The 26128-nt window shown below is 56.3% G+C and overlaps 3 protein-coding genes across 6 annotated transcripts in view; 1 reads left to right on the top strand and 2 right to left on the bottom strand.

Moving 5' to 3' along the window:
• ATP4A (ATPase H+/K+ transporting subunit alpha) overlaps nt 1–9715 on the top strand; it is a 90250-nt gene extending 80535 nt beyond the window's left edge. For all 3 annotated transcript variants that reach the window (XM_068528467.1, XM_068528468.1, XM_068528466.1), the window contains 15 exons: nt 680–878; nt 1258–1367; nt 1454–1588; nt 2093–2285; nt 3338–3513; nt 3985–4121; nt 4209–4359; nt 4455–4623; nt 4715–4869; nt 6136–6259; nt 6739–6884; nt 8262–8395; nt 8795–8896; nt 8985–9076; nt 9290–9715. In XM_068528467.1, the coding sequence (XP_068384568.1) occupies nt 680–878; nt 1258–1367; nt 1454–1588; nt 2093–2285; nt 3338–3513; nt 3985–4121; nt 4209–4359; nt 4455–4623; nt 4715–4869; nt 6136–6259; nt 6739–6884; nt 8262–8395; nt 8795–8896; nt 8985–9076; nt 9290–9318 (2052 nt within the window). In that variant the 3' untranslated portion in view covers nt 9319–9715. The remainder of the gene's footprint in view (nt 1–679; nt 879–1257; nt 1368–1453; nt 1589–2092; nt 2286–3337; nt 3514–3984; nt 4122–4208; nt 4360–4454; nt 4624–4714; nt 4870–6135; nt 6260–6738; nt 6885–8261; nt 8396–8794; nt 8897–8984; nt 9077–9289) is intronic.
• Nucleotides 9716–12631: 2916 nt separating this feature from the next.
• Nucleotides 12632–14478, bottom strand: TMEM147 (transmembrane protein 147). The gene is made up of 7 exons (XM_068528644.1): nt 14296–14478; nt 14146–14215; nt 13571–13630; nt 13349–13485; nt 13127–13211; nt 12914–13035; nt 12632–12831 (listed from the first exon to the last, which is right to left on the bottom strand). The coding sequence occupies exons 1-7, from the start codon at nt 14370–14372 to the stop codon at nt 12708–12710; spliced, it is 675 nt and encodes a 224-aa protein (XP_068384745.1). The 5' UTR covers nt 14373–14478; the 3' UTR covers nt 12632–12707.
• Nucleotides 14479–14732: 254 nt separating this feature from the next.
• Nucleotides 14733–24448, bottom strand: GAPDHS (glyceraldehyde-3-phosphate dehydrogenase, spermatogenic). 2 transcript variants are annotated; one of them, XM_068528606.1, is made up of 11 exons: nt 24334–24448; nt 21647–21761; nt 20807–20903; nt 20523–20629; nt 17610–17700; nt 17410–17528; nt 16928–17009; nt 16487–16638; nt 16161–16323; nt 15002–15099; nt 14733–14905 (listed from the first exon to the last, which is right to left on the bottom strand). In XM_068528606.1, the coding sequence occupies exons 1-11, from the start codon at nt 24398–24400 to the stop codon at nt 14833–14835; spliced, it is 1164 nt and encodes a 387-aa protein (XP_068384707.1). In that variant the 5' UTR covers nt 24401–24448; the 3' UTR covers nt 14733–14832. The 2 variants fall into 2 exon arrangements, with proteins under 2 accessions (XP_068384707.1, XP_068384708.1); XM_068528607.1 differs by lacking the exon at nt 24334–24448 and having other exon boundaries at nt 14734–14905; nt 21514–21648.
• Nucleotides 24449–26128: the final 1680 nt, after the last annotated feature.

Genomic DNA, 26128 nt, shown 5'->3' with positions numbered 1-26128 from the left:
GAAGCAGAAGAGCGGTGCAGTGAGCTGAGAGGCCTGTCCATCTGTCTGTTCGTTCATCTGGGCTTCCCTCCGTCCTCTCCCTATCTGTCCATCTATCCATTTTGCTCCCATCCACCCACCCACCTTCCCGTCATCCATCCTCCTCCATCCATCCTCCCCCACCCATCCTCCCCGCCCCCTATCCCCATCTCTCCACTTATCCCACCCATTCAGGAAACACCCACCGGGGCTACTCTGGGCCATGTCCTGTGCCACACACTGAGGACTCAGAGATGAACAGGCAGGGGCTTTGACAAGAGGAGGCTGAGGTCCAGTGTTGAAGGCTGTGGGCAGCCTTCAAGAGTCAGCACTCAGTCCAGGGCCAGCCCAAGAGGAGGCTCAGGGAATGGTAGTTTTCTCATTCTGATTGTGCTGATAAGAGAAATTATAGAATCTCAGCTAGGGCAGCTTAGAGCAGGGCCTGGCTATGTATATCTGGTGGACAGATTGGGGAGGCATCCCAAGTGGAAAGCACAGGCTGGACAAAAGCTTGGAGGCAAGAAAAAGCCTACTCTGCAGGGGGATGCTGCACACGCAGTACTGTGGCTAGGGTAAAGGATCCCCAGTGTCGAGAGAGGAGGGGAGTGGGACTGGGAGCCAGGCTTGGTCCCCACGCCTGCATTTCTCACCCTTCCCCCAGGTCTGCCTGTCCCTGACAGCCAAGCGGCTGGCCAGCAAGAACTGTGTAGTCAAGAACTTGGAAGCAGTGGAGACACTGGGCTCCACGTCAGTGATCTGCTCTGACAAGACGGGGACCCTCACTCAGAACCGCATGACTGTGTCCCATCTGTGGTTCGACAACCACATCCACTCGGCTGACACTACAGAAGACCAGTCAGGTGTGGGGGTGGGAGGAGACAGCAGCTGGGCAGGATCTGGTAGATGGTGGAGACCTAGGCGGGAGCTCTGAGGTTACTGAAGGGAGCCTGGGGAGGGATTTGCGTTAATGGAGAGGGGGCTCCATCCGATCAGGCGAAGGGCTGCGTCCTGGGTCTAGGGAGGGGGCTAAGCTGCAAGTCTGTGAAGGGGCTTGGTACTTATTGGGTCTCATAGACTGGATACTGGGTCTGGAGAGAAAGCTCCGTCCCGGGGTATGAGGAGGTGTTTGGGTCCCACCCAGGTCTGGGGCGGGGATCCAGTCCTGATTCCGGGGGGCGGGGCTCGGTTCTGGTATGGGAGAGCTCCTTCGCGGCCCCAGCCTGGATGCCTGACCTCCAGGGCAGACGTTTGACCAGTCCTCGGAGACCTGGCGGGCGTTGTGCCGCGTGCTCACCCTGTGTAACCGTGCTGCCTTCAAGTCGGGCCAGGACGCAGTGCCCGTGCCCAAGGTGCGAGCCGGGGCGCTCGGGGGAGGGGATCCTGGGAGCCTCCTGGTGCAGCCGGGAGCGCTCCTGACACCGGCCTGCGTTCCCAGCGCATCGTGATCGGGGACGCGTCGGAGACTGCGCTGCTCAAGTTCTCGGAGCTGACGCTGGGCAATGCCATGGGCTACCGTGAGCGCTTCCCCAAAGTCTGCGAGATCCCCTTCAACTCCACCAACAAGTTCCAGGTGTGCACCGGCCGCGGCCGGCCCCGCCCACGGTCCAGTCCCGCCCACAACAAGCCCTGCCCACTTCAGGCCCCACCCACATTCAGGACTGGCCTGCGGCTGGGCTTCACTCTCAGTCCCCTCCCTCTCCACAGCCAAACCCCACCCACATCTCCCGTCCCGCCCACAGCCAAACCCCACCGAGGGCCCGGGCGCTCCGCCCGCTCTCAGCTGTCAGGCCCTCGGTGGGGAGAAGCTGCTAATCCAAATCCCGCCCCAGTCCAACTCCGACCCGAATTCTGCCTGTTCCCCACGCCCAGTCCCCTAACTAGGCCCCTAGGTCCGCCCCAACCCTCAGCCTCTACCAAGGACCTGCCCACCAAGCAAGCCCCTCACCCTCGGTCCCAGCCTGACCTTCCCAGGGCTATTGCGGCAGCGCTTGGGCGCTGTCAGCCCCGCCGTTCCCCAAGCCCCGCCCCTCCCTCTTGACCTCGCCCACAACACCGCCTCCTCCTCCGCCCACAGTTGTCCATCCACACCCTGGAGGACCCGCGCGACCCGAGGCACGTGCTTGTAATGAAGGGGGCCCCCGAGCGCGTGCTGGAGCGCTGTAGCTCCATCCTCATCAAGGGCCAGGAGCTGCCGCTGGATGAGCAATGGCGCGAGGCCTTCCAGACTGCCTACCTCAGCCTGGGAGGCCTGGGCGAACGCGTCCTGGGTGAGACCCCCAAGCCGGGGTAGAGGTTAAACCCGCGTGCGAGGAGGCGCTAGCACGGAGCCTGCCCAACCTTCCCGGCCCAGCCCCGACCCTGACCTTTCCCATCATTGCTTGACAGTTGACCTGCCCCAGTCTACACACTCAACTTTGACTTTCCCTATCCCAGCCCTGAACCCTGTCCTCAATGCCTACGTTGACCCAGCCTCTCCCAACCTGTTCTCACCTGGATCTTACCTATCCTGACCCAACCTGTGATCCCTTGATTTTCCCCAGCTCTTGCCCCAGCTGATGACCTGCCCTTGCTTTCTTTCACCTCTGCCTTTCAGCGTCCTCCTCTTGACCCTTTGACCTCCCCCCCACCCCCGCCAATTTTTGTCTCGACTCCTTAAACTTCCCTAACCCCTGCCTCAACTCCGGAAGGCACAAACCTGTGGTCCAATTTCTGGATCTTCCACTTTACTTGGTGTGTGACCTCTGGCAAGAAACGTCCCTTCTCTAAACCTGTTTCCTCATTTGCAAGATGAGGATGGTAGTAGCCTCACAGAGTGGTTGTGGGAATGGATTCAGATACAGTTGTCCCCCAGTATCTGTGGGGATTGGTTCCAGGACACCCACCACACTCCCCCACACCCTTACCCGACAGTTACCAAAATCTGCAGATGTTCAAAAACCTTATGTAAAATGGTGGAGTATTTGCTTATAACCTATGCACTTCCTTCCATATACTTAAAATCGTCTCTAGATTACTTATAATGGCTAATACAATGTAAATGCTATGTAAGTAGCTGTCAGTGTGTGGCAAATTCAAGTTTTACTTTTTGGAATATTCTGGAATTTTTTCCGGAATGTTTTTGATCCACAGTTGGTTAAGTCTGCGGATGTGGAACCTGTGGATACAGAGGGATAACTGTAATGTGAATGAAGGATTCAGCACAGGGTCAGGCATCCATAGGTGCTTGGTGCAAGGCACCTGGTTATTTTACTCATCACCTGGCCTTGCTATGAAAGGGTTCACCCAGGACTCCTCTCTGACTTCCCTGTTTTCTGGTCAGGCTTCTGCCAGCTCTACCTGAGTGAGAAGGACTACCCGCATGGCTATGCCTTCGACGTGGAGGACATGAACTTTCCAACCAGTGGCCTGTGCTTTGCGGGACTTGTATCCATGATTGACCCACCCCGGGCCACCGTTCCTGATGCTGTGCTCAAGTGCCGCACAGCAGGCATCCGGGTATGCCCCTGGGGAGAGGACCAGGCAGGGGTGAGAACAGAGGATGGCAGTATTTGGGGATGAGGGACCCTGTGACAGAAACCCACCCGAAAATGGCTTGAACCACAAAGAAATATATTGGTTCAAGAACTGAAAAGTTCTTCAGGTATAGCTGGATCCAGGAGTTCAACGTCTTTAGGAACTTGCCTTTCTCCACGTCTCAGCTCTGCTCTTCTCTCTGCTGGCTTTATTCTCAAGCAGTTCTCCATTGTGGTGGACAAAGATGACCACCCTCCAGCAGCTCCAACTAACGTCCCACCCGTTTAGCCACCCCACCTAAAAAAGAATGCCTCTCTGACAGTTGTACCAGATTGGGTCACATGTTCATCCCTGAACCAATCACTGTGGCTGGGGCTGGGGGATGTCCACTGGGGAGGACAGGGAGAGTGGGTTAATCTGAAGGGGTCAAGGGTCTGCTGGTTCCCCTTACAGGTGATCATGGTGACAGGTGACCACCCCATCACAGCCAAGGCCATTGCAGCCAGTGTGGGCATCATCTCGGAAGGCAGTGAGACGGTGGAGGACATTGCTTCCCGCCTCCGTGTGCCCGTGGACCAGGTTAACCGGAAGTAAGCCCCCTTCAGCCTTCCTTGTGGTTCTTCCCACACCCCACACAGACTGAGGCCCCAGCGATGCCCTCCCACCTCCCACTCTAGGGATGCCCGCGCCTGTGTGATCAACGGCATGCAGCTGAAGGACATGGACCCATCAGAGCTGGTCGAGGCACTGCGTACCCACCCTGAGATGGTGTTTGCTCGTACCAGCCCCCAGCAGAAGCTGGTGATTGTGGAGAGCTGCCAGCGACTGGTGCGACCATGCTGATGAAGGCAGGCAGGTGGGCTTGGCTGGCCCTGGGCTGCCCTCTCACTGACCAACCTCCCACCTGTACCCACTGCCTGCAGGGTGCAATCGTGGCTGTGACGGGGGATGGTGTGAATGACTCCCCAGCCCTGAAGAAGGCAGACATTGGCGTGGCCATGGGCATTGCCGGCTCGGATGCTGCTAAAAATGCAGCCGACATGATCCTGCTGGATGACAACTTTGCCTCCATTGTGACAGGCGTGGAGCAGGGTCCGGGCTGGGTCAGAGGTGGGGGCAGGAAGTGTGGGCACAGGAGGAAACGGGCTCTGAGGAGACTGAGGTGCCTGCTGTACTCCCACAGGCCGACTGATCTTTGACAACCTGAAAAAGTCCATCGCCTACACACTGACCAAGAACATCCCTGAACTGACGCCGTACCTTATTTACATCACCGTCAGCGTGCCCCTGCCCCTCGGGTGCATCACCATCCTCTTCATAGAACTCTGTACCGACATCGTGAGTCTACGGCCCCAGTGCCCCCCCACCCACACAGTGCCCAGAGACATATGCCCACAGACAGGTGGGATGGACAGAGACCACCACGGAAAGTCTTGCACTCAGTGATACAGATGTGTGTATACCAGACAGCCAGATGTGGACACACAGGCAGGCAGGAAGGTAGCCACGGACAGAATTACAGATGGGGACACATAGGTGAACACTCAGATAGGCATGGACAGATTCATGGACACGCATGGACTCAGGTATGGACACTCAGACAAACAGATTTTACAGACACGGATATCTGGCCAAACTTGGATCACAGACAGACATCCCTCAGCAGACACGGAGAGATAAACAGCATCAGATAGACTCCAAGGCAGAGAGACAGAAAAGATCCTCAGATCCAGCCACAAATGCAGCCAGATGCATGGCCATGTCACATCTTTATTCAACAGCACTTACGTAATGTCTGCTCTGGGCCAGGCACACATTAATTACTTAATTTTGTCCTCATAACTACTCTATGAGATGAGCTTTATTTCTTTATCATACCCATTTTACTGATGAGCTAATTGAGGCTTAGACAGCTTGAGCGGCTTGCCCCAGGTCACACAGCTAATAAGTGGCACAGCAGGGATTCAAGCCCAGGTATTCAGGTACCCCAGCACCTCTGCCCTCAGTCAGTACAATCTGCTGCCACTCTGTGTCCACAAACAGATGGGGTGGGAACAGGGAGGAGGACACATGTACGCAGACAGACAGAAGAGATGCAGAGATAGAGAGTGACAAAGAGAGATATAGAGACAGGAACACAGACAAAAAAGCAGAGATACAGTCACAGAGAAAGAGACTGGAGATGGGGACAAAGAAATGAAGAAAGTAAGGGACAGAAAGAGAGAAAGAGCGCGCAACAGGGAAACAGGCCAAGACCAGAGGACCCCAGAGAAGAAACAGACAGAGAGGAGGAGGACGGGGAGGAGGGGGGCAGAGAAAGGCAGAGACAGAGAACACCCAATAGCAGAGATAACGCAGATGCTCTGATGGAGACGGACACCAAGACAGATGGGCACACACACGTGGGCTGGATATGCCGACATTCCTGACAAAGGCCAGCTGGACCCAGGCTGTCCAGGCAGGTGTGGCTGTGTGGTCACCGTGGGTCCTGCCTCCTAACCTCACTTCTGTCCCTGCCCACTGCAGCGGGGAGGGGGGCTCCAGAGAGTCAGGGACAGGGGCCCAGGCGAGCCATCAACCCCAGTTCCTTCCACTCCTGGCCAGTTCCCCTCTGTGTCCCTGGCGTACGAGAAGGCCGAGAGTGACATCATGCACCTGCGTCCACGGAACCCGAAGCGTGACCGATTGGTCAACGAGCCCCTGGCTGCCTACTCCTACTTCCAGATCGGTACGTGCCCTGGGGCGGGGGGCGGGGCACGGGCTCCCCTGCAGGGCTGCTTGCCTGCTGTGGAGTCTCTCACCACGGGGGCTCTGCCTTGTTCTGGATCTTGGTGTCTGCATTTGATCCTGGGTCTCTGTCATTCTCTGAGTCCTTGTCTGCACACAGTGGTCTCTATGGTCCCCAGTGTCCCTTCTCTGTCCCAGGCCTCATTCTCCATGACCCTGTCTCTGGGTCACTGCCTCCTGTCTTTTTTGGGTTCTCTGGGTGTGTCTCTGTTCCTGCCTCTCTCTGTGTCCTGTCTCTTGTGTCCCTGTCGACCTCTCTTGGAGTCCTTGTCTCTGTGTCCATCTCTCTCTGTCTGTCACTGTGTTCTTGTCTGTCTCCATGCCACTGTTTCTGTGTTCCTGTCTCTGTGTGTGTGTCCCTGACCCTGTCTCTCTGTGTCTCCATCTCTGTCTCCCTGTGCCTCCTTGCCTCTCTCCCAGGTGCCATCCAGTCATTTGCTGGCTTCACTGACTACTTCACGGCCATGGCCCAGGAGGGCTGGTTCCCTTTGCTGTGTGTGGGGCTCCGGCCATACTGGGAGGACCACCACCTACAAGATCTGCAGGACAGCTATGGCCAGGAGTGGGTGAGCCCCTGCCCCATCCCATGAGTCCCGTGACTCATGGGATGCCACCTACCTTGCGTGTGGCCCACACTCATTCCTCCACGTGTGACTGAGCTCAGCCAGAGACTCCCAGACACCCAGGCTCTCTGCCAGTTCTGGGGTGAGGGGCCTTTCCCACCACTGTCCTGAGCTCCGAACTCCTGCTTCTGATGACCCCAGCTGCAGATGGGTCCTCTCTCTGCCCTGACAGCAACACATCGTCTCAGGTGTGGAGCCAGTACCACGCCCCCACCACCCCCCATTCTGTTATTTTCCCTGCAGCATCGCTTACACAGAGTATTTGCATGTGCGGCTGACTTGAGTGAAAGTCTGGAGCACAGAGAGGCTAGATCTGGCTAGCAGGTGTGTTTAGTTTGCCCTATAGAGCGACAGATCAGGATATTCCCCTTAAACATTTACTGTCATGGTTAAGAATATAGATCTTAGAGCCAAACTGCTTGGATTCATTGTCTGCCACCGCTCCTCACAGCTGTGTGACCCTGGGCAAGGTATTCTGCCTCTCTGTGCCTCAGTTTGCCCACCTCTAAAGTGGAGAGCATACTAATATGCTGATATTATCTCAGTGATTTTCACCGCAGTGATGTTCACAGTGTGGGCCCCAGACCAGCAGCAACAGCATCACCTGGAAACTTGTCTGAAATGTAGATTCTCAGTTTCCCCCTCAGACCTCTGGGATCAGAAACTCTGGGGGTGGGGCTTGTGTTTTAACCGGTTCTTCTGGGGATTCTGATGTATGCTGAAGTTTGAACACCACCAATCCACCTCTTAGGATTATTAGGAGGATTAAATGAGATAATACATGTGAAACATTTGGGACCTGGAGCATAGTAAGTGTTCCTTACACAATTAACTGATATGTATAAACATAGTTATATTGAAGAAGTGGACTGAATAGTGGCTACCCTCTTTGAAAGGGCATGTGTCGTGTTCCTCAAAGGCCCGCCTGGCCCACTTTGGTCATTTTTGCCATCTGCCCGGGTCTTGGCGTCACTGGACTTTGAAAATCCTGCCTCAGGATTCAAATTCCCTTTTCCCAGGTGCCTCCTTTCGGGTGCCCAGGACATTCTACGTCACTCTTTTCATTATGAAAGCAACTGGGCTGGCCCACCGCTTGCCCAGGCGCTGACGGACAAGCTGCACTAGACCAGGTTTCTAGGCCCCGCACTCTGGGGCCCTGCAAACATGGCAGATCCTGCATCTCTCCTCTACCCCCACCCCAGCCTCTGACTCAAGGGAAGGAGCATTTAGGGGTTTGTGGCCCTAGGCCCTACATGCCCGGCTGCCTGCAGAGGCTCTCCGCCTGGGTTCAGGCTGCTTGTGTTCTCTCCTGGCCCACAGACGTTCGGGCAGCGCCTGTACCAGCAGTACACCTGTTACACCGTGTTCTTCATCAGCATCGAGATGTGCCAGATTGCTGACGTCCTCATCCGCAAGACACGCCGCCTCTCTGCCTTCCAGCAGGGCTTCTTCAGGTGTCCCCAGCCCCGCCCACACCCTGCCCTCCGAGCCCTGGTTGCACTCCCAGCAGGTCCTGACCAGGGCTTACTGCAGCCAGCAAACCCCAGCACTGGATGTGCCGACGTGCTGGTGCAGGTGCTAACGTTCCTTATCAATAGCTGGCCAGTAGCTCCCACCTCATGCCTCTCAACTGGCCCGTCTATGTTTCGTCAGCTAACGGGGTGATGCTGACAGGGCTAGTGTCCACTGCTGGAGAGGTGCGGGCCATGCCAGTGTTCGATGATCTCCCTGCTGCTGCTATCTGACCTCCTCTGACCCAGTACCCTGATTTCCAGCCGGTCCCCAACTCCTCACGGCCTCTCTTTGTCCTGTGTCCGCCAGTCTGAGCCTCTCCCATCCTGCCCCACCTGCAGGAACAGGATCCTGGTGATCGCCATCGTGTTCCAGGTCTGCATCGGCTGCTTCCTGTGCTACTGCCCCGGAATGCCCAACATCTTCAACTTCATGCCCATTCGGTGAGGGGTTGTGAGCTGCATCGGGGTGGGCCTGCAGGACACAGACCTGGGGATAGCCTTTAACTTGCCATCTCGCCTGTGCCTTCAGGTACCAGTGGTGGCTGGTCCCCATGCCCTTCGGCCTCCTCATCTTCGTCTATGATGAGATCCGGAAACTTGGAGTTCGCTGTTGCCCAGGGAGTGAGTGTGGAGACTGGGGACCTGGGGATGGAGGGCTGAAACTTTCTCAGAGCAGCGGCCCTGACCTTTGATTTCCAATACTTGACCTCCAAGCCCTTGACCCTCCATATCAAACCACCACTGAGCTATAACCTCTGAGCCCCTGGCTCCCCTCCACCCCAGCCCCGCCCCGAATCCCCCCAGCACTGAGTCTCCTTTCTCTCTCTCTCCCAGGCTGGTGGGACCAGGAACTCTACTATTAGAAGGACCGCTGCATTCAAGCCATCCTCGAATCCACCACAGTAGGGGTGGGGGTGGGGGACGCATGGGACCCTCCGGACAGCCACCAAAGCATCTGAGCAGTCAAGACTCCCAGCCCCACCTGCGTCTGCTCTTGTAGCCCACGGCAACTCAACCTTGGGGAGACCCTCCCCACTCCCCTTCCCCATCCACCCTCCCGGAGGAGCAGTCCCTAGGCCCAGTCCTCTGAGCTGGCCTCAGGGAAGCCCCCTCCTGAATGGTGGGGGGACTTTGAAGGGGAGTGGGAACTAGCAGCTCCTGTGAGGTGGCTCTGTCCTTAGGACTCCAGGCCAGCAAGAGGGCTGCTTGGGGGGTCTTCTTTAAAAACACACTCATGTCTGCATGGTAGTAATAAACCAGCTCACGTCCACTGTGTTTTTATTCAGTGCTGGGCATCGTCTTATTGTTTTTTCATGAGCCCCTTTGATCTCCCACAGTCCTACAACTTAGGAGCTATTTGTTCCCGGCTGTATCTCCAGTTTCTAGAACACAGCCTGGCACATAGTAGGTACTCAGTAAACGCTGCTTGGGGGAATGAATTCCCATCTCTTTGCCTAGGGTTACAGCATTTCTAGGCGAGCTGGATGTGACCACGGGCACTCTCCAGAGCGGTGCCTTTAACTGCTCCACTAGCTGAACACCACCTCTGGGCTGTCCTTTCTCAGCACCCACTCTCCCTCTCCGGTCAGAATCCTTTCCACCTCAAGCATCGCCTCCCCCCTTCACAGGAGTTTCCTCTCTGATTCCACTTTTGCCTTTGCAGCTGCAATGGGCACCCTATCACTGGTTAGTCCCAACCAACTCCTGGAGGCTACGTCACAGGCCCCCTCCTCACACCCCTCACCTGAATTTAGCCCTCCAACTCCCCTGCTGGAGACTCCCCTGTCCACAGCCCCCCCACCCACCCACCTTTGCCACTGCTTTTCCCAGTCCCCTTTCTTGCCTCTCTTCCCCTTTCTTTGACGAGTCTCTCTGGCTGGACCCCAGGCTTCTCCTTCCTCATCGGCACAGTGCCCCCTCCCCCACTGGCCTCAGTTCTGTCTGCAGTGGTGCCCACATTTGTCTCCAGCCTCCCCCGGCATGTTCAAGGGGACCCACACCGGCCTCTGCATCGTCCTCCAGACCTGATCCCACCCACTGTCCCGTCACTGCAGCTCCTTCTCCCTGGGAAATGTAATGAGCCCTTGGGGAGCTTACAAATCCCAAACTTGTGTTACCCTGGACTCCTTCACTCTTTCCTTTCTCACTGGTCATCTCCCTACTCCCCCCACCCCCACCTGGCCAAATAAACTGGTCACCACTTCTCTACTCTGCTTCTGGCCACTCTCCTCCTACCCCTGCCGGCCCCGCCCTGGTCCAGGCCGGCCTTCTGGCTTGAGTCTCCCCATCCACCCAGCAGCCATGAGCTCTTCCTAAAGCCAAAACTGACTGTCCTTCCCCTGCCTAGAACTCTCCGTGGCTCCCCACTGCCCAGGCTCAGAGCCTTCTGTGATCTGGCCCCTGCTGACTTCTGCAGTCTCACAAGCCCCCGCCCCCCGAACTCATTCCAACCAGCTCTTGTTCCACTGGAAAGGCCAGGCCCTCTCTCTGACTTCAAGGCCTTTACACGGGCCTGGTACCTGCTTTCTTCCTTTTCCTCCACTAACATCCTCTTGGTCTCAGCTCACACATCCTCTCCTCCAGGACAGACATAGCCCTCTTTTCCCATCACAGCCCTGATCACTGTAGTCTAGTTAATCAGGCCCACCACTCCCACCAGGCTTCACCCATCACAGCCCTGATCCCTCTGGCCTGTGCTCCCTGATTGTCCCTGAGCCCCATGAAAGCTGGGACTATTTCACAGACAGGTGGCCACCAGTAGGGGGCCTGGATCAGAGTCCCTGCTCAGCAAATAGTTGTTTAACAGTCATTTCTGCAACCTTCACTGTCCCAATATGTGCAAAAGGCTAGGTGGGGCATAGGATGGCGGTATGGGAGAAAGCAATGCCATTACATATCCACCCACGTGGGCTGGGGGAGCGCCCCATCTACTCCCTTTTCATATCAAACTCAGGGTGACCTATCACTCACCTCCCCACCCAAGACCCCTGTGGACCCTGTCTTGACTAGGAGCGATGAGGAGGAGGTGGGGCTAGATGGTGGTTGCCCCACCTTAGGGTAAATGCTCCCTCTGAAAACACCGAGACTCATAGCAGAGCTGAACAGAGCTGTGCTTGGTGCTTTCCTAGGCCCAGGGTCAATAACATTATCGCAGGAGCTGGACAGCCTAGTGGAGGGAGGGAGGGGGCACTTGCCCTATCCCATGCCCTTGGGGATCCCACTGGGAACACCAGGACTGGGGAGCACCTTCCCAGGTGGGCAGGACTTGCATCCAGGTGGAGCTTAAGCATGACATTCAAAGCCCTGCTTCTAATCCATCCCCCTCAGGGAGGGGGAGAGAAAGGGGCAGGAAGCTGGCCCTACTAGACCAGGGAAGGGCTGGGATGAGAAGGGTGGCATTCAGGACAACATCCAAATTGGTGGGCTCAACAGCTCTACTACTGGGCTGCAGCTGTCTCTGTACTCCACCCTAAGAAGACTCAGGCCAGGATTTAATCTGAGGACTTCAGAATCACAAAATAGGTCCTCAAGGGCAAAACCAAGAGTCAAGTCACTGGACTGTTCCTGTGCAAGGAGGAGCCCCAGATGGTTGTAAGCAGGGAAGGGTGAGCTAGTAAGACTGAGGTTTCAGAGAGATCCCCTTGGCTGCCATATAAAAGGTGGATGGGGGGAATTTCCTGGCAGCGGTCCAGTGGTTAGGACTCCACACTCCCATTGCCGAGGGCCCGGGTTCGATCCCTGGTCAGGGAACTAAAATCCCACAAGCTGCGTGGTGTGGCAAAAAAAAAAAAAAAAAAAAAAAAAAAAGTGGATGGGGGTGTGGTTTGGGGGCTGGGAACCTAGGAGGTGACCAGCCGGGGAAGGGCCATGTGGGAGAGGGCCAGGTTAAGGCTGCGAGGAGAAGCCCCCAAGAACCATCTCTTGGATTCTAGCTCCCCTCTATCACCTGTTCCCTGAGGGCCTTGGTCTCTGCCACTGCTTAAAGTTAACTGTCTGCTTCAAGCCCTCAATCAACCTGCGGAAAATAGGAAGCAAAGGAACTGGTCCAGGAACACAGGACAGATGAGTGCTGGCTAGTCTCCCAGCTTGTCTACCTGGCTCCAAAACAAGGGCCTCTGGGACCCAGGAGAGCACACTGTTGGTAGATAGTTCCAGACAGAGAGATAGAGGCAGGGACAACTTTCCAAATACTGTTTACTTCACTGAAACCTGGAGACAGGGAAAAGGTACGTGAAAGTCTGGGCCACCAAGCCTAGGAGTGCACGTTGACAACAGCGACATACAGGGCCAGGGTGCTGAGGGCCAGCAGCCCCGTCACCACCGCTCGGGCCAAAAGTGCCGTCCAGCTGCCCAGGGAACACAGGTGGACGAAGGTCCTGTGGGGAAACATCGCAATGAAGAAGGGAGAAGAGATAATCCAACCCATTTGGGCCCATCCTCGAGCCCCACCCAGCTCACTCCATGACGAAGGCCTTGTAGACGCTAAGGAACATCAGTAGGAGGACTGCTGGCCGGAAGGTGTGGTACAGGTCGTAGCGTGTTATCATCCACACCTGGGCAGATGCGACGATGTAATGGACCTGGAGGGAAGCGGGAGGTCAGGGCCAGGCCTCAGGAGGAGTAGAGTCACCAGCAAAAAAGCCGCGTGTGTGGGAAAGCAGGACTGCGTACCAGACTGATGTTGGAGTCAATGCTCATCTGGATGTATTTCCAGTCGAACTCAATGCCCCGAGCTCCAACCCAGAGAGGGATGCAGCTGAAGAAGGCAAAGGGAGGGATTCTCCAGTACCCAGACACCCTCAGCACCCAGAATCTGAGCCCCCACCCTCCGGCACCCCCCTGGAACCCAGGAGTCCTTTCCCAGGAATCTGGGCTCCAGGCTGCTGCACACACCGGGACATAATGAGCTCGGCGGTGGCCCAGCCCAGGGCAGCAACCATGATCTTGTATTCCCCCTTGCCGGCATTCCGGGACATGACAAGGTTTAGGCCTATCAGGTCTGCCACATCCACGCTGGCCTTCATGAACTCCTGTGGGTCAGGTTGAGGCTTGAGTAAGCACAGGTGCCAGGGGGCCCCACTCCTGCACTCCCTCCCCCTCCCTTGCCCCACTCACCCCAATGAAGTCATAGATGCCGCCTTCCCAGGTGGGAAAGAAAGTGGCCAGGAACAGCATCTGAGACCAGAAAACAGAGAGGTCACCTCAAGGTGAGGGAGAGCAACCACGTGGGTTTGGTGGGAAGTTAGTGTGTTATGTGGAGGGCAGTACACTGGGGTTCTGGGGGCCCATGAGGAGAGGGACCACCAGATGTCGGCAAGAAGGCAGGAGCAGGGGAGATTGAGGGCAGGGGCTTGGAAGTCTGGGTTCTGTGGTGATCACAAGGGATCGGGGTCAGGCCTGAAGGTGCCGGGGCTGGTTACCCACCAGGGCAGTGGTAGCAGTGCCGGTGGGACCTTGGGGATTAGTTAGAGGCTCTTAGCAGTACCCAAACCCCTCTTAGTCATACAATTGAATGTTCTCAATGTTACTAAAAGTGCTATACAAAAGTTGCTTGCGGACCTCTCCTCGGGTTCCAGCCCATCCAAGCCCGGCTCCTGCAGGTATTCCGGGGGCGGCCCCACCCCGGGGGGTCTGGGTGGGGGCTGGGGGCGTGGGGCGAAGCCCTCGCGCGGCACAGCTGGCGCCCTCACCTTGCACAGCTGCACGAAGAGGTAGGTGACCCCGGCCTGGACGCACTTCCAGAAGGCGTTGTACTCGGACCTGCGGGAGCGGGCGGTGAGGGGTCGGCCCGGCCCGCGCCCCCCTGCCCCGCGGCCGCCCCGCAGCCGCCCCGCACTCACAGGCCGCTGCACTTGTAGGTGATGAAGTAGGGGAAGTAGGCCAGGGCGAAGCAGTTACCGAAGTGGAACAGCGTCATGGCGCCGGCCGCCCGGCTCGCCGGAGCGCGCCTCTCTGCTTCGCCGGCCTGGCGCCCGAGCCCGGGCCTGGCGCGCCCACCTGCCTCTGGCGCGGCGCGCGCGGCCTTCTGGGAGCCGGAGTCCGCGGCGCGGTGCGCTAACGTCATCAGGCTCCGCCGCGGTGCCCGGGCGACCCGCGGGAGGCCGAGCCGGGGCCTGCGCGGTCCCGACCCCGCGGGAGCCGCTTTCGGGGTCAGGGCGGGGGCTTAGGGAGCGCGTGCGGGGTGGGCCTGGATCCCGGACCCGACCTCGCCTGGACCGGCGCAGAGACACGGGGCGCAGCTGTGAGCACTCTAGGTTTTTATTTCACCGTTGGCCCAGCGGCGCGGGCCCCTCTTTCCCCCGGGGGGCCGAGGGCGGGGACGGGAGAGACGGGTACCGGCCCGGGAGCACTGGGAAACAGAGGCGGGCCAGTCTGCTTCACTTGTCTCGGCTGAACATGTAGCGGAGAAGGTCCACCACTCGGTGGCTGTAGCCATATTCGTTGTCGTACCTGGGGAGGGAGGGAGGGATGGAGGGGATTCAGGGGATCCCTCCCGACCACCCCCAGCCTCCCCTCACGTTCTCTGATCCCTTTCTTCCCCCTTACCAGGAAATGAGCTTCACGAAGTTGTCGTTGAGCGCGATGCCGGCCTTAGCATCAAAGATAGACGAATGGGTATCGCCAACAAAGTCCGTGGACACGACCTGGCGATCAGAATTTCAAAGATAAGCGTGGGTCGCAGAGCAGGGACCTCCAGGAGCTCAGGCTCGTGGAGCACACTGTACATCCATTCATCTACAGTATTTGATGGAGCCCCACTCTGTCCAGCTTCTGGGGACAGGGTATGAGGAAGACAGATGGGGGCTTTTCAGGTAGGGGACCGGCCAAAGGATACAGACTGCAAACAGCCTCTGATGCTGCACCAACAGACATCTCTTCCTGGGAAAAATGCACGTGGAATGTGTCAGCGAGAGGCCCTCCCTGAGGGGAGGCAGTGAGCCTGGCTCTGGATGATTAGGAGGATCTGGTCAACTCCAGCCCTCAGCAGGGTCTCAGGTGGAAGGAAGTGCAGCACAAAGGCCCTGGGGGTTTGGCCCTAGCATGGTGGAAGGCCACAGGAAGGTTTTCAGCTCTGGGGGTGATGTGATCTGATTTCTTTAAGAGATCCTGGCAGCTGTGTGAGGGTGGACCTTCAGGAGCTAAAGCGGGGAGACAGCACCAAGGTGGACGGACAGAGCTGGCGCTTCTGGGAGCAAAGAGACGCGATATCCATTCCTCACAGGGAAGGCATCTGGCTGTGGCCTGCCCCGAGCGAGTGTTGAGAAATGGGAGCCCTTGTCTTGTTCACTAAGCATGTACTGAGCACCTGCTATGTGCCAGGCCCTGGGAAGATGGCTGGAGCTATGGAAGTGAAAAACGAGGCCCAAAGTCTCTGTTGTCTTGGAGTGTACATGCTAGCAGGGCCAACAGTGACTATGAAATGACATTTCAGGTAAGGAAAAGGGTCACAAAAAGAACATCTCTCTGAGATGAGAGGTTGAAGTAGCGACTTGGAGAAGGTGAGGACAGACTATGTGGCCACCTGAGGGAAAAGCTTTCCAGACCAAAGGGGCAGCAAGTGCAAAGACTCTGAGGTAAGGGAGAGGTGACCTTCCCAGCCCTGCAGTTCCTATCTTGATACGCTGCAAACAACTCCTTGGCAAATGGAAAATCACGCTCCCTTCCCAGAGGGCTCTTCCCAGGGTCCCTTCTGCTCAGCCCCTACCTCATCCTCAGTGTAGGCAAGGATGCCAGCCATGGGCCCCTTGGCTGCTGCTTTTATGGCCTCCTTGATGTCTGAGTACGGGGTAGGCTGGGCCAGGCGGCAGGTCAGGTCCACAACAGACACGACTGGGGTTGGCACTCGGAACGCCATTCCCGTCAGCTTCCTGGAGAATCCCACATCAGGGGCGGGAGTCAGAACCCAGGGACTTCTCCATCATTTCCCCCTTGTCTCTGCTTTCCGCTCAGTAGACACCTCAAGGATTGGGGGCTAGTCCAGTCCTCCTGGGTTGCACCCCCCACCCTTGTTGCAGCTTCATGCCCTCATACCCTTGGAGGTCTGGGATGACTTTGCCCACGGCCTTGGCAGCCCCCGTGGAGGCCGGGATGATGTTCTGGTGGGCACCCCGTCCGTCTCGCCAGGCCTTCTTTGATGGCCCATCCACTGTCTTCTGGGTGGCAGTGTAGGAATGGACTGTGGTCTTGGGGAAGAAGAGGGCCGAGGTGAGGCCTTCTTGCTCCCAAGCTCCCATGCCTCTTTTTCCCAGGCGCAGGGTGGTGACCCAGGTGTGGAGACTGGCGGGGCCTCCACCACCGTCACAGGAGGGGCACATGCAGGCAGGGTCCAGAGTTTAAAAGACTTCACCACTGGTGGGCTTCTCCTCCCCAAACCAGTCTCTCCCTGTTAACTCCACACACTAAGCGAGTATGGGAGGAAGAGGTACAGTTTCCCAGCCATGCCTCCTGCCCCAGCCCCCCTCCCCAACTCACCATCAGCCCTTCCACAATCCCAAATCGCTCGTGGATGACCTTGGCGAGGGGGGCCAGGCAGTTGGTGGTGCAGGATGCGTTGCTGAAACGGCCCGGGTGTGCAAGGCACTGTGAGGTGAGTCGCAGAGCCACCCCTCCACCCTTACCTCCTTTCAGGGTTTGCACACAGGCTTGGTTTTGTGAAAAGTCAGGCTGGGGGTGAGGGAGCATCGGGGATGCCGTCAGACCGAAGGAGGCACCAGAGGTGCAGCTGGGGGAAGCTCCCCAAGCATGTTCTCCGGGAGTCGCGCAGTTCTAACGGATGCTTTTAGGGTAACATGAACAAGATGGCTGTTAAGACTTTGGGGAGGAGAAGTGGACTGATGTGAAAAGAGCACCAGGGGCCGAGTGGGAGTGGGAGTGGGGAGGGTGAGTCGGATTCCTCCCCACCGCAGGCTGGCTTGTCCTTCAGGCGCACGCTTCAGAACGTTGCTGCCCATTACCTGACAATTTTCATGGAGCCGGGGTTGTAGTCCTTTTCGTTCACCCCCATGACAAACATGGGTGCATCTGGAGAGGGCGCACAGATGACCACACGCAGGGCACCTGCCTCAAGGTGGGCCTAGGGAAGGTGCACAGGTGTCATGAGGTGCTTCAAGTGCCACACCCCCCGGGCAGCCCTGGGCACCTGTCCCCGACTTACTGTAGTTTCCTCTAAGGACAGGTACACGCCTGTGGCCTCCACCACAAAGGGGTTCCCGACGGACTTCCAGGGGATTTCTTTGGGCTGCTTGCTGTGGAGGGGCGGTAGCACCGTGAGTCAGTCTCTCGCCTTCATAGTCCATGGCCTTCACCATTTGAAAGGCTGACCAGACACCTTCCTGCCTGGCCGGCTGTTCCCCTCACCCCACACATCCCTAGCTGCCCCAGATGGGTCCGACCCTGCTGGTCTTGCCTCTCATCGCTAACCCCCCTAGTGGGCCACTTTTCTTGACTGTACCTGCTATGCCTGGGTACAAGCCGCCACCTCCCCAACTCAGGCCTCAAGCCCCGCCTGGGGGACCGTCTAGACTACTCCCAGCCAGGTCAGGCCCTTTCTACATATGCGGCCCAGGATGTAGACCCCAGGAGGGTGAGGCCTGCCCTACTGCTTCTGGCTTCAGTCCTGGCAACCTCATCACAGCCCTCCTAGCCCTTCTTCTCTTGACTACTCAGCTCCTGCAACAGGGATCCTGCTACCAGAGGCCAGGCAAGTGTCTGAAAACACACAGCACATCCAGAGAGCAGCTCCCAGGGGGCTGAAGCCTTGAGGCGGCCCTGGGGCTAGCAGTGGCTAGTGGTTTATATTGGAAAGGTAAAGGAGATTTTCTGTTTCTTGTTTTATCAATATACATTTTCCACTCGATATCAAACATTTGTGTCTGAAACATATTAAACATCTACTATTGCTGTTTTCTACTTGGCTTTAGCAAACAAACAATATATGGGTAAACTCTATACTAATCTTTTCCCTCAGCTTTTATCACAACTGCGGTATTTGCTTTTGTGATTGTTAGTGTCTGTCTCATCTAGAGCACTCCATGGCAGCAAGGCTGGGTCTGCTCCCTCCAGAGGGGTTCAGTCAATGTGTGTGGTTTTTTTTTATTAGCCATTCTACACATGTTTACTGAACACCTGCCATGTGCCTGTGTGCTGAGTGCTTTACCTGTATTGAACTCCTTTAACCCTGATGACCTGAGGTAAGTACTGTTATTACTGGCATTTTTCAGAAGAGCCAGGACAGAGGTGAAAAGAGTAGAGGCAGAGCTGCCTGGGAGCACAGGCAGGCCGGCCCTAGGGATGAATGAATGAGCGGCTTCCTCTCTTCTCCCTGGGCCACCACACATGGTTCTTGCTCCCTGGTCATCTGTCAGGTCACACTTCATCATCTGACCCAAGTAGCTCTTCTCTGATGCCCCCCCCCTCATTTCCTGCCTTCCAAGTTGGGGGAAGGGCACTTCAACAAATTCCTTTGTAGCAGTTGTTGAGCTGGCATGGGGCAGAGAGTCGGTGCCCCTGGAGACCCCAGCCCCTTCCCCTAGGCTGTCATGGGCCCTGCCCTCCTGCCCAGGGGCTTGTTTTGAGGATTCTGTTCATTCTTCAAGGAAGTACTGAGTCTACCCCGGGCCAGGGCCTGCGCCCGCGGGTGCCAGAGCAACAGTGGTGCCGCAGGCTGACAGGGCCCTCCTTGCAAGGAGGCTGCGTGAGCCCTTCCCGGTGCTCCCCACACGCCTCTGGCCGTGCTCCCTGCTATGGCTGTGGTGGGTATGCTCAGCATCCCTATCAGATACATGAGGAAACAGGCTTGGGGAAGTTCATTGCCTTGCCCAGGGTCACCCAACTGGAAAGGGTGGAGCGGGGCAAAGTACACACACAAGCAATGCAGCTCGTGCTGACGATGGAGAGCAGTGGGGAAGGGGGAAGAGGTGCTGCAGTCACCAGGGAAGGTGGCACCTGAGCGGGGCACACACTGAGGGGGCGGCTGTGTGGGGACGGGGCAGCGCTGGGAAAATACCCCGGGTGGCGGCAACGATGGCGCCCAGGCTGAGGAAGGAAAGGACACAGTATGTCTGAGTAATGACTGCTCTGCTGGAATTTGGAATTGTTTTTGCTGTCATGATTTCAAATTTGGGTCAAGCAGCTTCTCCCATTCTCACTGACTCTCCAGTCCCCGCCTCCACCCATCCCTGACCACCTGACCACAAATAAACAGCGGGGCTGAGAGTGGACCTGCTGGGAGGAGTGCTGGGAAGGCTGCAGATCTTGCCTGGGGCTGGAGAGAGCTCACGAGTGTGCGTGTGTGTAAAATTGGAAATTGGAGGCAGCCCCAGGGCCGGCAGTGGCGGATAATTTACATTAGAAAGATAAAGTAGGTTTACTGTTTCCCATTTTATAAATTTTTAATTTTTTTGGTATTTTGAAAATGTATTTGAATCTTATTAAACATCCAGTGTTACTGCTTTTGACTCGCAGATTCTAAACGTATCTTCCAATGAAGGAGGAGTATTTGTATCAGTGAGAGCTAGGTGAAGTGGGTTTTAAGAAAAGGTGCTGGCGCAGGGTCCCGGGAGGTTGGTGGCCAGTGTCGCTGAGGTGACAAGGGAAGGCTGGGGAACAGGGCATATAGTTGGTGGGAGGCCCTGTCAGCAGCTGGGATTGTATTTGTTGGGTGATGGGAAGCCACTGGAGGGTTTAAGTGGGGGAGTAACCAGGTCCAGTTGATGTTTTGAAAAGGTCTCTGTGGCTCCTATGTAGGAACTGAGTGGAAGCAGTTGGCTAGATGGTGATGCCATTTCCCGGGCAGGGAGATGAATAGATTTGAGGGTTGAAGGATAATCAAGAGTTGAGTTTTAGACAGGTTGAGCTGATAGGCCTGAGAGAAAACACGCACATGTGTGTTAAATAAAAAAGTACTTTGAGTACAGTGGGCCCCCTCTCCAAACCAGTACCCAGAGGCATGTGCACACACAATTTGGGGGGTTATGAACCCCATATGAGAGGCTGGGATCCCCTTCTAGTCACCTCTACATCCCCTGCATTAGTATGTTGCAGGCTTGCATAAGACAGCCGCCCTTACCACTGGAAGATGCTGATCTCATTGTTATCGACGACCAGCCGTCCATTCCGGTATTCCACGCTCCCCTTGTATCGGCCGTGGGTGGAGTCATACTTAAACATGTACACCTGCAGGAGACAGAATGGCTCCTAGACTTGGGGTGGACGGGGAGCGAGCATTGCCAGGGAGTCCCCACTTCAGTGAAGGTTCCACATGGCAGCTGGGAGCCTTCCACAGAGCTCCCCTGAACCCCTTCCCCACCCTGGTCCCACTCTCCCCGATCCTGCCCTTTGTCTGCTGCTCACCATGTATTCTGGGTCGATGAATGGATCGTTCACTGCTACCACCTTAACACCCTTCTCCAAGCAGGTACGCAGCACCAGGCGACCAATGCGTCCAAATCTGTCCAGGAACGAAAGCTGAGGGGGTTGTCCTCAGAATGCTCAGCCAGCACGCAGAGGAGGGGATGAGGGGGAAGGGGGTAACAGAGAAGAGTCCCACTCAAGGGGTCTGGGTGGGGAAGGCGGCAGCCGTCCCTGTGCGGGCCAGCGTTGTCTTGCCCAGATGACCTCACCAGCCTGTTCACTGCTTTCTGCGCTTCCTCTGACCATCTGTCCTATACCCCTATTCCCAACCTTGTAGCTCGGTGGATCTTGTAGAACTTCAGGTCAGATTATATCTCTTGACCTGAAAACCTCCACCACTCTCTAACAGCAAAGCCAGGTCCAAACTCCTTACCACGGTCCGCCAGGCCCCTGCCAGCTTTCCGCTGCCCTCCCTCTTCTCCCTTGCTTGTGCCACACCAGCCATGCTGAATTCCTGCCCGTCCTTATTACACTGAGCTGCCACCTACGCCCCACAGCCATTGCTTGCCGCACAGTTGTCACTCAGGCCTTACTCCAGTGTCACCTCCCAGAGGCCTTCCCTGAGTTCCCCGGCTTAACACTGCCCTCTTCAGTCTTACGTACTTCCCGCCGGAATGTGAGCTCTCTGAAGGTGGAGCCCTGTTTACCTTATCCCTGTTGTTTTTCCAGGATGGGCAGAATGAAAGCATTGCTGAGACATGATGAAATGCTCCAGTTAGTGACTGAGGAGAGGCCGGGCCCTAAAGCTTCAGGAATGGGTCAGGGGCCGGGGCGACTCACCCATTGATGCCAACAGTCAGCTCCCGAACCACAGAAACCTTAGGTGCAGGAGGCGGAGGTGGTGGGACTTGCTCTTTGATTGGCTGGGGCTCCGGTGGGGGTGGTGCTGTGGTCACTGTTGGGAGTGGGGGAGGGGCAGTGGGCCGCACCATGACTGCGACAGAATGAGCCGTCTTTGCCACCCAGAACCTGCTGCTGGCTCCTGGCCCTGAGTGGCCAACCATGTAGCCCAGTGTTTCCTAAACCGACCTGATCAACAGAATGAGCAGGGGGTGGGCTTGCTTTAAAATATCCATGCCAGGGCCTCTTCCCCGGAGATTCTAACTCAGTGGGTACATATTTTTAACAATTGCTTAGGGGTGATAGTCTCTGTGCCTCAGTTTCCTCCTCTGTAAAATGGAGATGATAATAGTACTTCTCTCCGAGGGTCACCGTGAGGATTAAATGAGTGATACATGTAGTGCTTATGATAGAGTCTAGGAAACGTTCCACGTACATTAATATTTCAAAGATCATTTCCCAAACTTGCCTGATAATCGATCTAGTCCAGTGGTCCCCAAACTGTTCTGGTAAGAATCACCGGGAGGCTGATTCCTAGGGAAATCTGACTCTGGGTTTGCACTCAGACCCAGGAATCCTGTTTCCAAAAAGGTGATTCTTACCCTCAGAGAAGTTTAGGAAACACAGGTCTATTGTAATATATGAAACAAATGGAAACCCATATCAGCTTCTGCCTCTCCAGACACACAGATCCGCACCTATGCTGCATCAAGAACACCTGTGCTTGAAGCTGTGCTACCTGAGCTACAGGTGAGGGCTTCAGGTAGGGAGGAGAAACGTGGTGGAGACAGCAGTCAGGGGCCTAGCTGGTAGAGGGTTTCAAGCTGGCGGTCAGGCCTGGATGTCAGCTCTGGCTCAGCCACCTGCCAGCTGAGTTGTCTTGAGCAAGTTAATGAAACTCTGGCCTGTTTCTTGATGTCACATCTGACCCGCCACCTGGGGGCTACTGTAAGGTCTCAGTGAGATCTCAAGGCCCAGTAGGTGCTGATTTTAATAGAGGGGAGAAAGTCTGACATGAAGTGTATTCGTGAGGAAAGGGAGAGGGAAGGGATTGGAGAGAGCCTGGAGGATGAAGGTAGGAGTTGCGCTTGGCACCAAAATCAAAGGCACCTTGGCGCGGGTGGGGATAGGAGCTGGGGGTCAGCCAACCTGTCTCTCTCCCTGGTCTCTCCAGGCTGCCACAGACCTTGTGGCGTGAGGCTGGGCTGTGCGTGTTTCCAGTAGCACTACAAGTTCATAATGGTATTAGTCAGTGTTTATTGGTGACCTTAAGAACGTTTGTATTCCTGGGGGTTCTGTTTCTGCTCTCATGAAAAGGGGAGATCTGTCCATATGGGTGAAGAGTGGGGATCTGAGCCCACTCAGTGACCTTTCAAAAGAAAACCCAGGTGGTCCTTCTCTCACAACTTCCCCCAGCCTTCCCTTCTCCCTTCGCTCCAGGGTGGGGTACATGGGCTGGAGGAGAGCTGCTGTGCTGGGAAGGAAGAGCCCGGAGGAGCTTCAGTGATGAAGCCTCACCGGGTAGGTGAAACACTGGATCGGGCGCGCTCTCTACCAGTTACAGTGACGCTCCCATTTCCTGGGTGCCACCAAGGGCTAGGTGCGGTGCCGAGCTCTTCACGTGCATCAGCTCATTGAATCCTGTGAGGTACGTGCTATATACCCACTTCACAGAGGGGAAACCGAGGCCCGAGATCACTGAGCGAGTGATAAGCAGGGAGGGTTTTCAAGGCCCACAGCTGTTAACCTGCCTGCTGCTGCGTCTAGCAGAGTCTCCAGGACCCTGGAGCCCCGCCCAAGCCCCGCCCCACGTCGGCCACGCCCACCCCTGAGGTAATGAGGCCGCCGACTGCCTCGCCCGAGGCCAGGGAGGAGGCCGGGAGCGAATGGGGTGGCCCTCCGGAAGGCCTGGATTCGTCTGGCTGGAGCGTGTGCGCGCACCTCTGGCCGGGGGAGGTAGGGCGAGCAGGGACCCCCGAGTCCCAACTCCACTATTCCCGTGCGGAGACCCAGAAACGCGCTTTGTGTCCTCTTACATCTGGTGGCCGCCCTGTAAAATGGGGACACTAAACACGGGCCTCAGAGGTGGCTGTGAGGCTTCACTGAGCGCACACCCGTAAAGTGCTCGGCACCCGGCGCGCTCAAGTGTCCTCGCTTTGTGCGATCCAGGGAGGACAAAGTCCACCAATCCCCAAGCGGCTCTTTCGCAGCAGCGTCAATTTTATGTGAAACCTCGCTCGCCCAGGCGCTTCAACAACCAGCGGCCGTCCTCAGAGGCGTCCCCTCGTAAACCCGGCTCCGGCCTCCCTCCTGGCCTGTTTCTACCCTTCCACCGCGCTATTGGTGCAAAACCCAACCTGGGGGCAGGGGTCTTCGTCCCCTCCACCATTGCCATAGAAACCACTTTGCCGGCAAAGCCGGTGGTGAGGAGGGTGGGGCTGGAGGGAGCAAGGGCAGCTGCTCCGGATGGAAGAGCCCCGGCAGGCAAGGCCACCCCGCACCTCCTGCCCGGCTCCCGGTGGACACTACTGGTGCGCCGCTCGCCGGCGGGTACTCAGACCCGGCTACAGGAGCTCCCCGACCGCCCTTCCCTCCCCTCCCTGGGGGCACTCCGCCGCCTCCCTCACCTGGGCACGGCTGTCGCAGGAGCTGGACAACGGTGACATTGGTGAGGATGACGTCGCGTTTCGACATGGCCTCCTAAGGTTTCATGGCCCAGCCAGCTGCCTCGGCACCCGCCGCGATGTTACTGCGAGACGGGGGCTCGGGGGCTGGAGGAGCTGGAGCGTCTTGCCGTGACGTCACAGTCCAGTGACGTCACAAGAGGAGGCAGCGCGAAGGCCCCCTCCCAGTCGAGGCGTGTGGCCGTGTACCACCGTTCCAAGCCCACCCCTGGCGTCTAGAATGGAATCCAACATTTTACACTGGTCTTCAAAGCCCTTTCTCTGCTGTCTTCTTTCTTCTTTCTTCTCTTTGGGCACACTGGCTCCATGCCGTTCTGGACCCTCTTCTGGATAGTTACCCTAGCTATTTCTTTGTGCCTGGAAGTCCTACCCAGGTCTTCCCTTGGCTGCCTCTTGGTTTCCCTCAGGTGCCACCCTTTAAGAGAGGCCCTCCTAACTCCACGTCTAAAGTTCTCTCCTTTCTCAGTCACTATCTGCCATCACCCCCACTCCCTCCGTCTACCCATCGTCCGGGAAGCCTTGTCTGACTTCTCATCCTGGGTTAAGTATTCCAGTGTGCAAAACTGCTCTAGGGTTACAGTCTATATTTTCCACGCAGCATATGTCTCTCTAAAAATCATCCTGTTTATTCATTTGTTAGCTTGCCAATTGTCTCTGCCCACTAGAGAGTGCTTGTCTGCCTTCCTCACTTTTTTTTTTTTTTAAAAATCAGTTTTTGTTTTTAATTAATTAATTATTTATTTTAATTTATTTATTTTAGGCTGCATTGGGTCTTCGTCGCTGCGCATGGGCTTTCTCTAGTTGCATCGAGCGGGGGCTACTCATTCTGGTGGCTTCTCTTGTTGCAGAGCACAGGCTCTAGGCGCGCGGGCTTCAGTAGTTGTGGCGCACGGGCTTAGTTGCTCCGCGGCATGTGGGATCTTCCTGGACCAGGGCTCGAACCCATGTCTCCTGCATTGGCAGGTAGATTCTTAACCACTGCGCCACCAGGGAAGCCCATGCCTTCCTCACTTTTATACCTGTTGACTAGAAGAATGTTTGGCACTTGAAAGGTACTCCCTCAATAAATAATACCAGAATGAATGAATCAATGTCACCTCCTGAGGTTTCTTCAGATCCCCAGTCTTAGAGCAACCCCCAAGTCCTATCCTCTCACAGCACTCTGTTCTTTTCCTTATGGTTTTTCATGTAGTTTTCCATGATCTAGTTACTGACTTACTTACTTGTTCATTGTCTCCCCGTTGGGCCCATTCTTTTCTGTTTTGTTCACCACTGGTCCTCCAGCTCCTAGAACTGTGCCTGACACAAAGCAGGCTTTCAGTAAACATTAGGGGAAGAACAAATAGACAGATGGCTCCCGTCCCCCAAAGCATGGGAGGTGGGGGCTTGCTTGCACACCTGTGACTCACAGGCAGGCACCTTCACCTGCAGGGCCGGTTGACACACAGCTGTGACCAAGATTTAGGGGCTGTGAGGTTTAGGCCAGGAAGGAGTCATCATCCCAGAGAGAGGTGTGGAAGCGAGAAGGGGCAGAATGACATAACCTCTTCTTTCCCCAGACCTCCATGAGAACTGAGTTTGCTAAGCACCTGCCATGGCACAGAGTAAGGGTGAAGCCCTCCTGCTTGGATGGCCCGGGAAAGGTGGAACTGAAAATGAATTGAGTGTACAGCTGGGGAGATTTCAACGAACCAAGACCAAAAAAACAGAACAAAGGGGGACAAATTTAACATGTATA

Source organism: Eschrichtius robustus, chromosome 19 (genome assembly GCF_028021215.1).
Source record: "Eschrichtius robustus isolate mEscRob2 chromosome 19, mEscRob2.pri, whole genome shotgun sequence".
In the NCBI taxonomy this organism is placed as follows: Eukaryota; Metazoa; Chordata; class Mammalia; order Artiodactyla; family Eschrichtiidae; genus Eschrichtius; species Eschrichtius robustus.
This window is presented reverse-complemented; position numbering and strand designations above follow the sequence as displayed.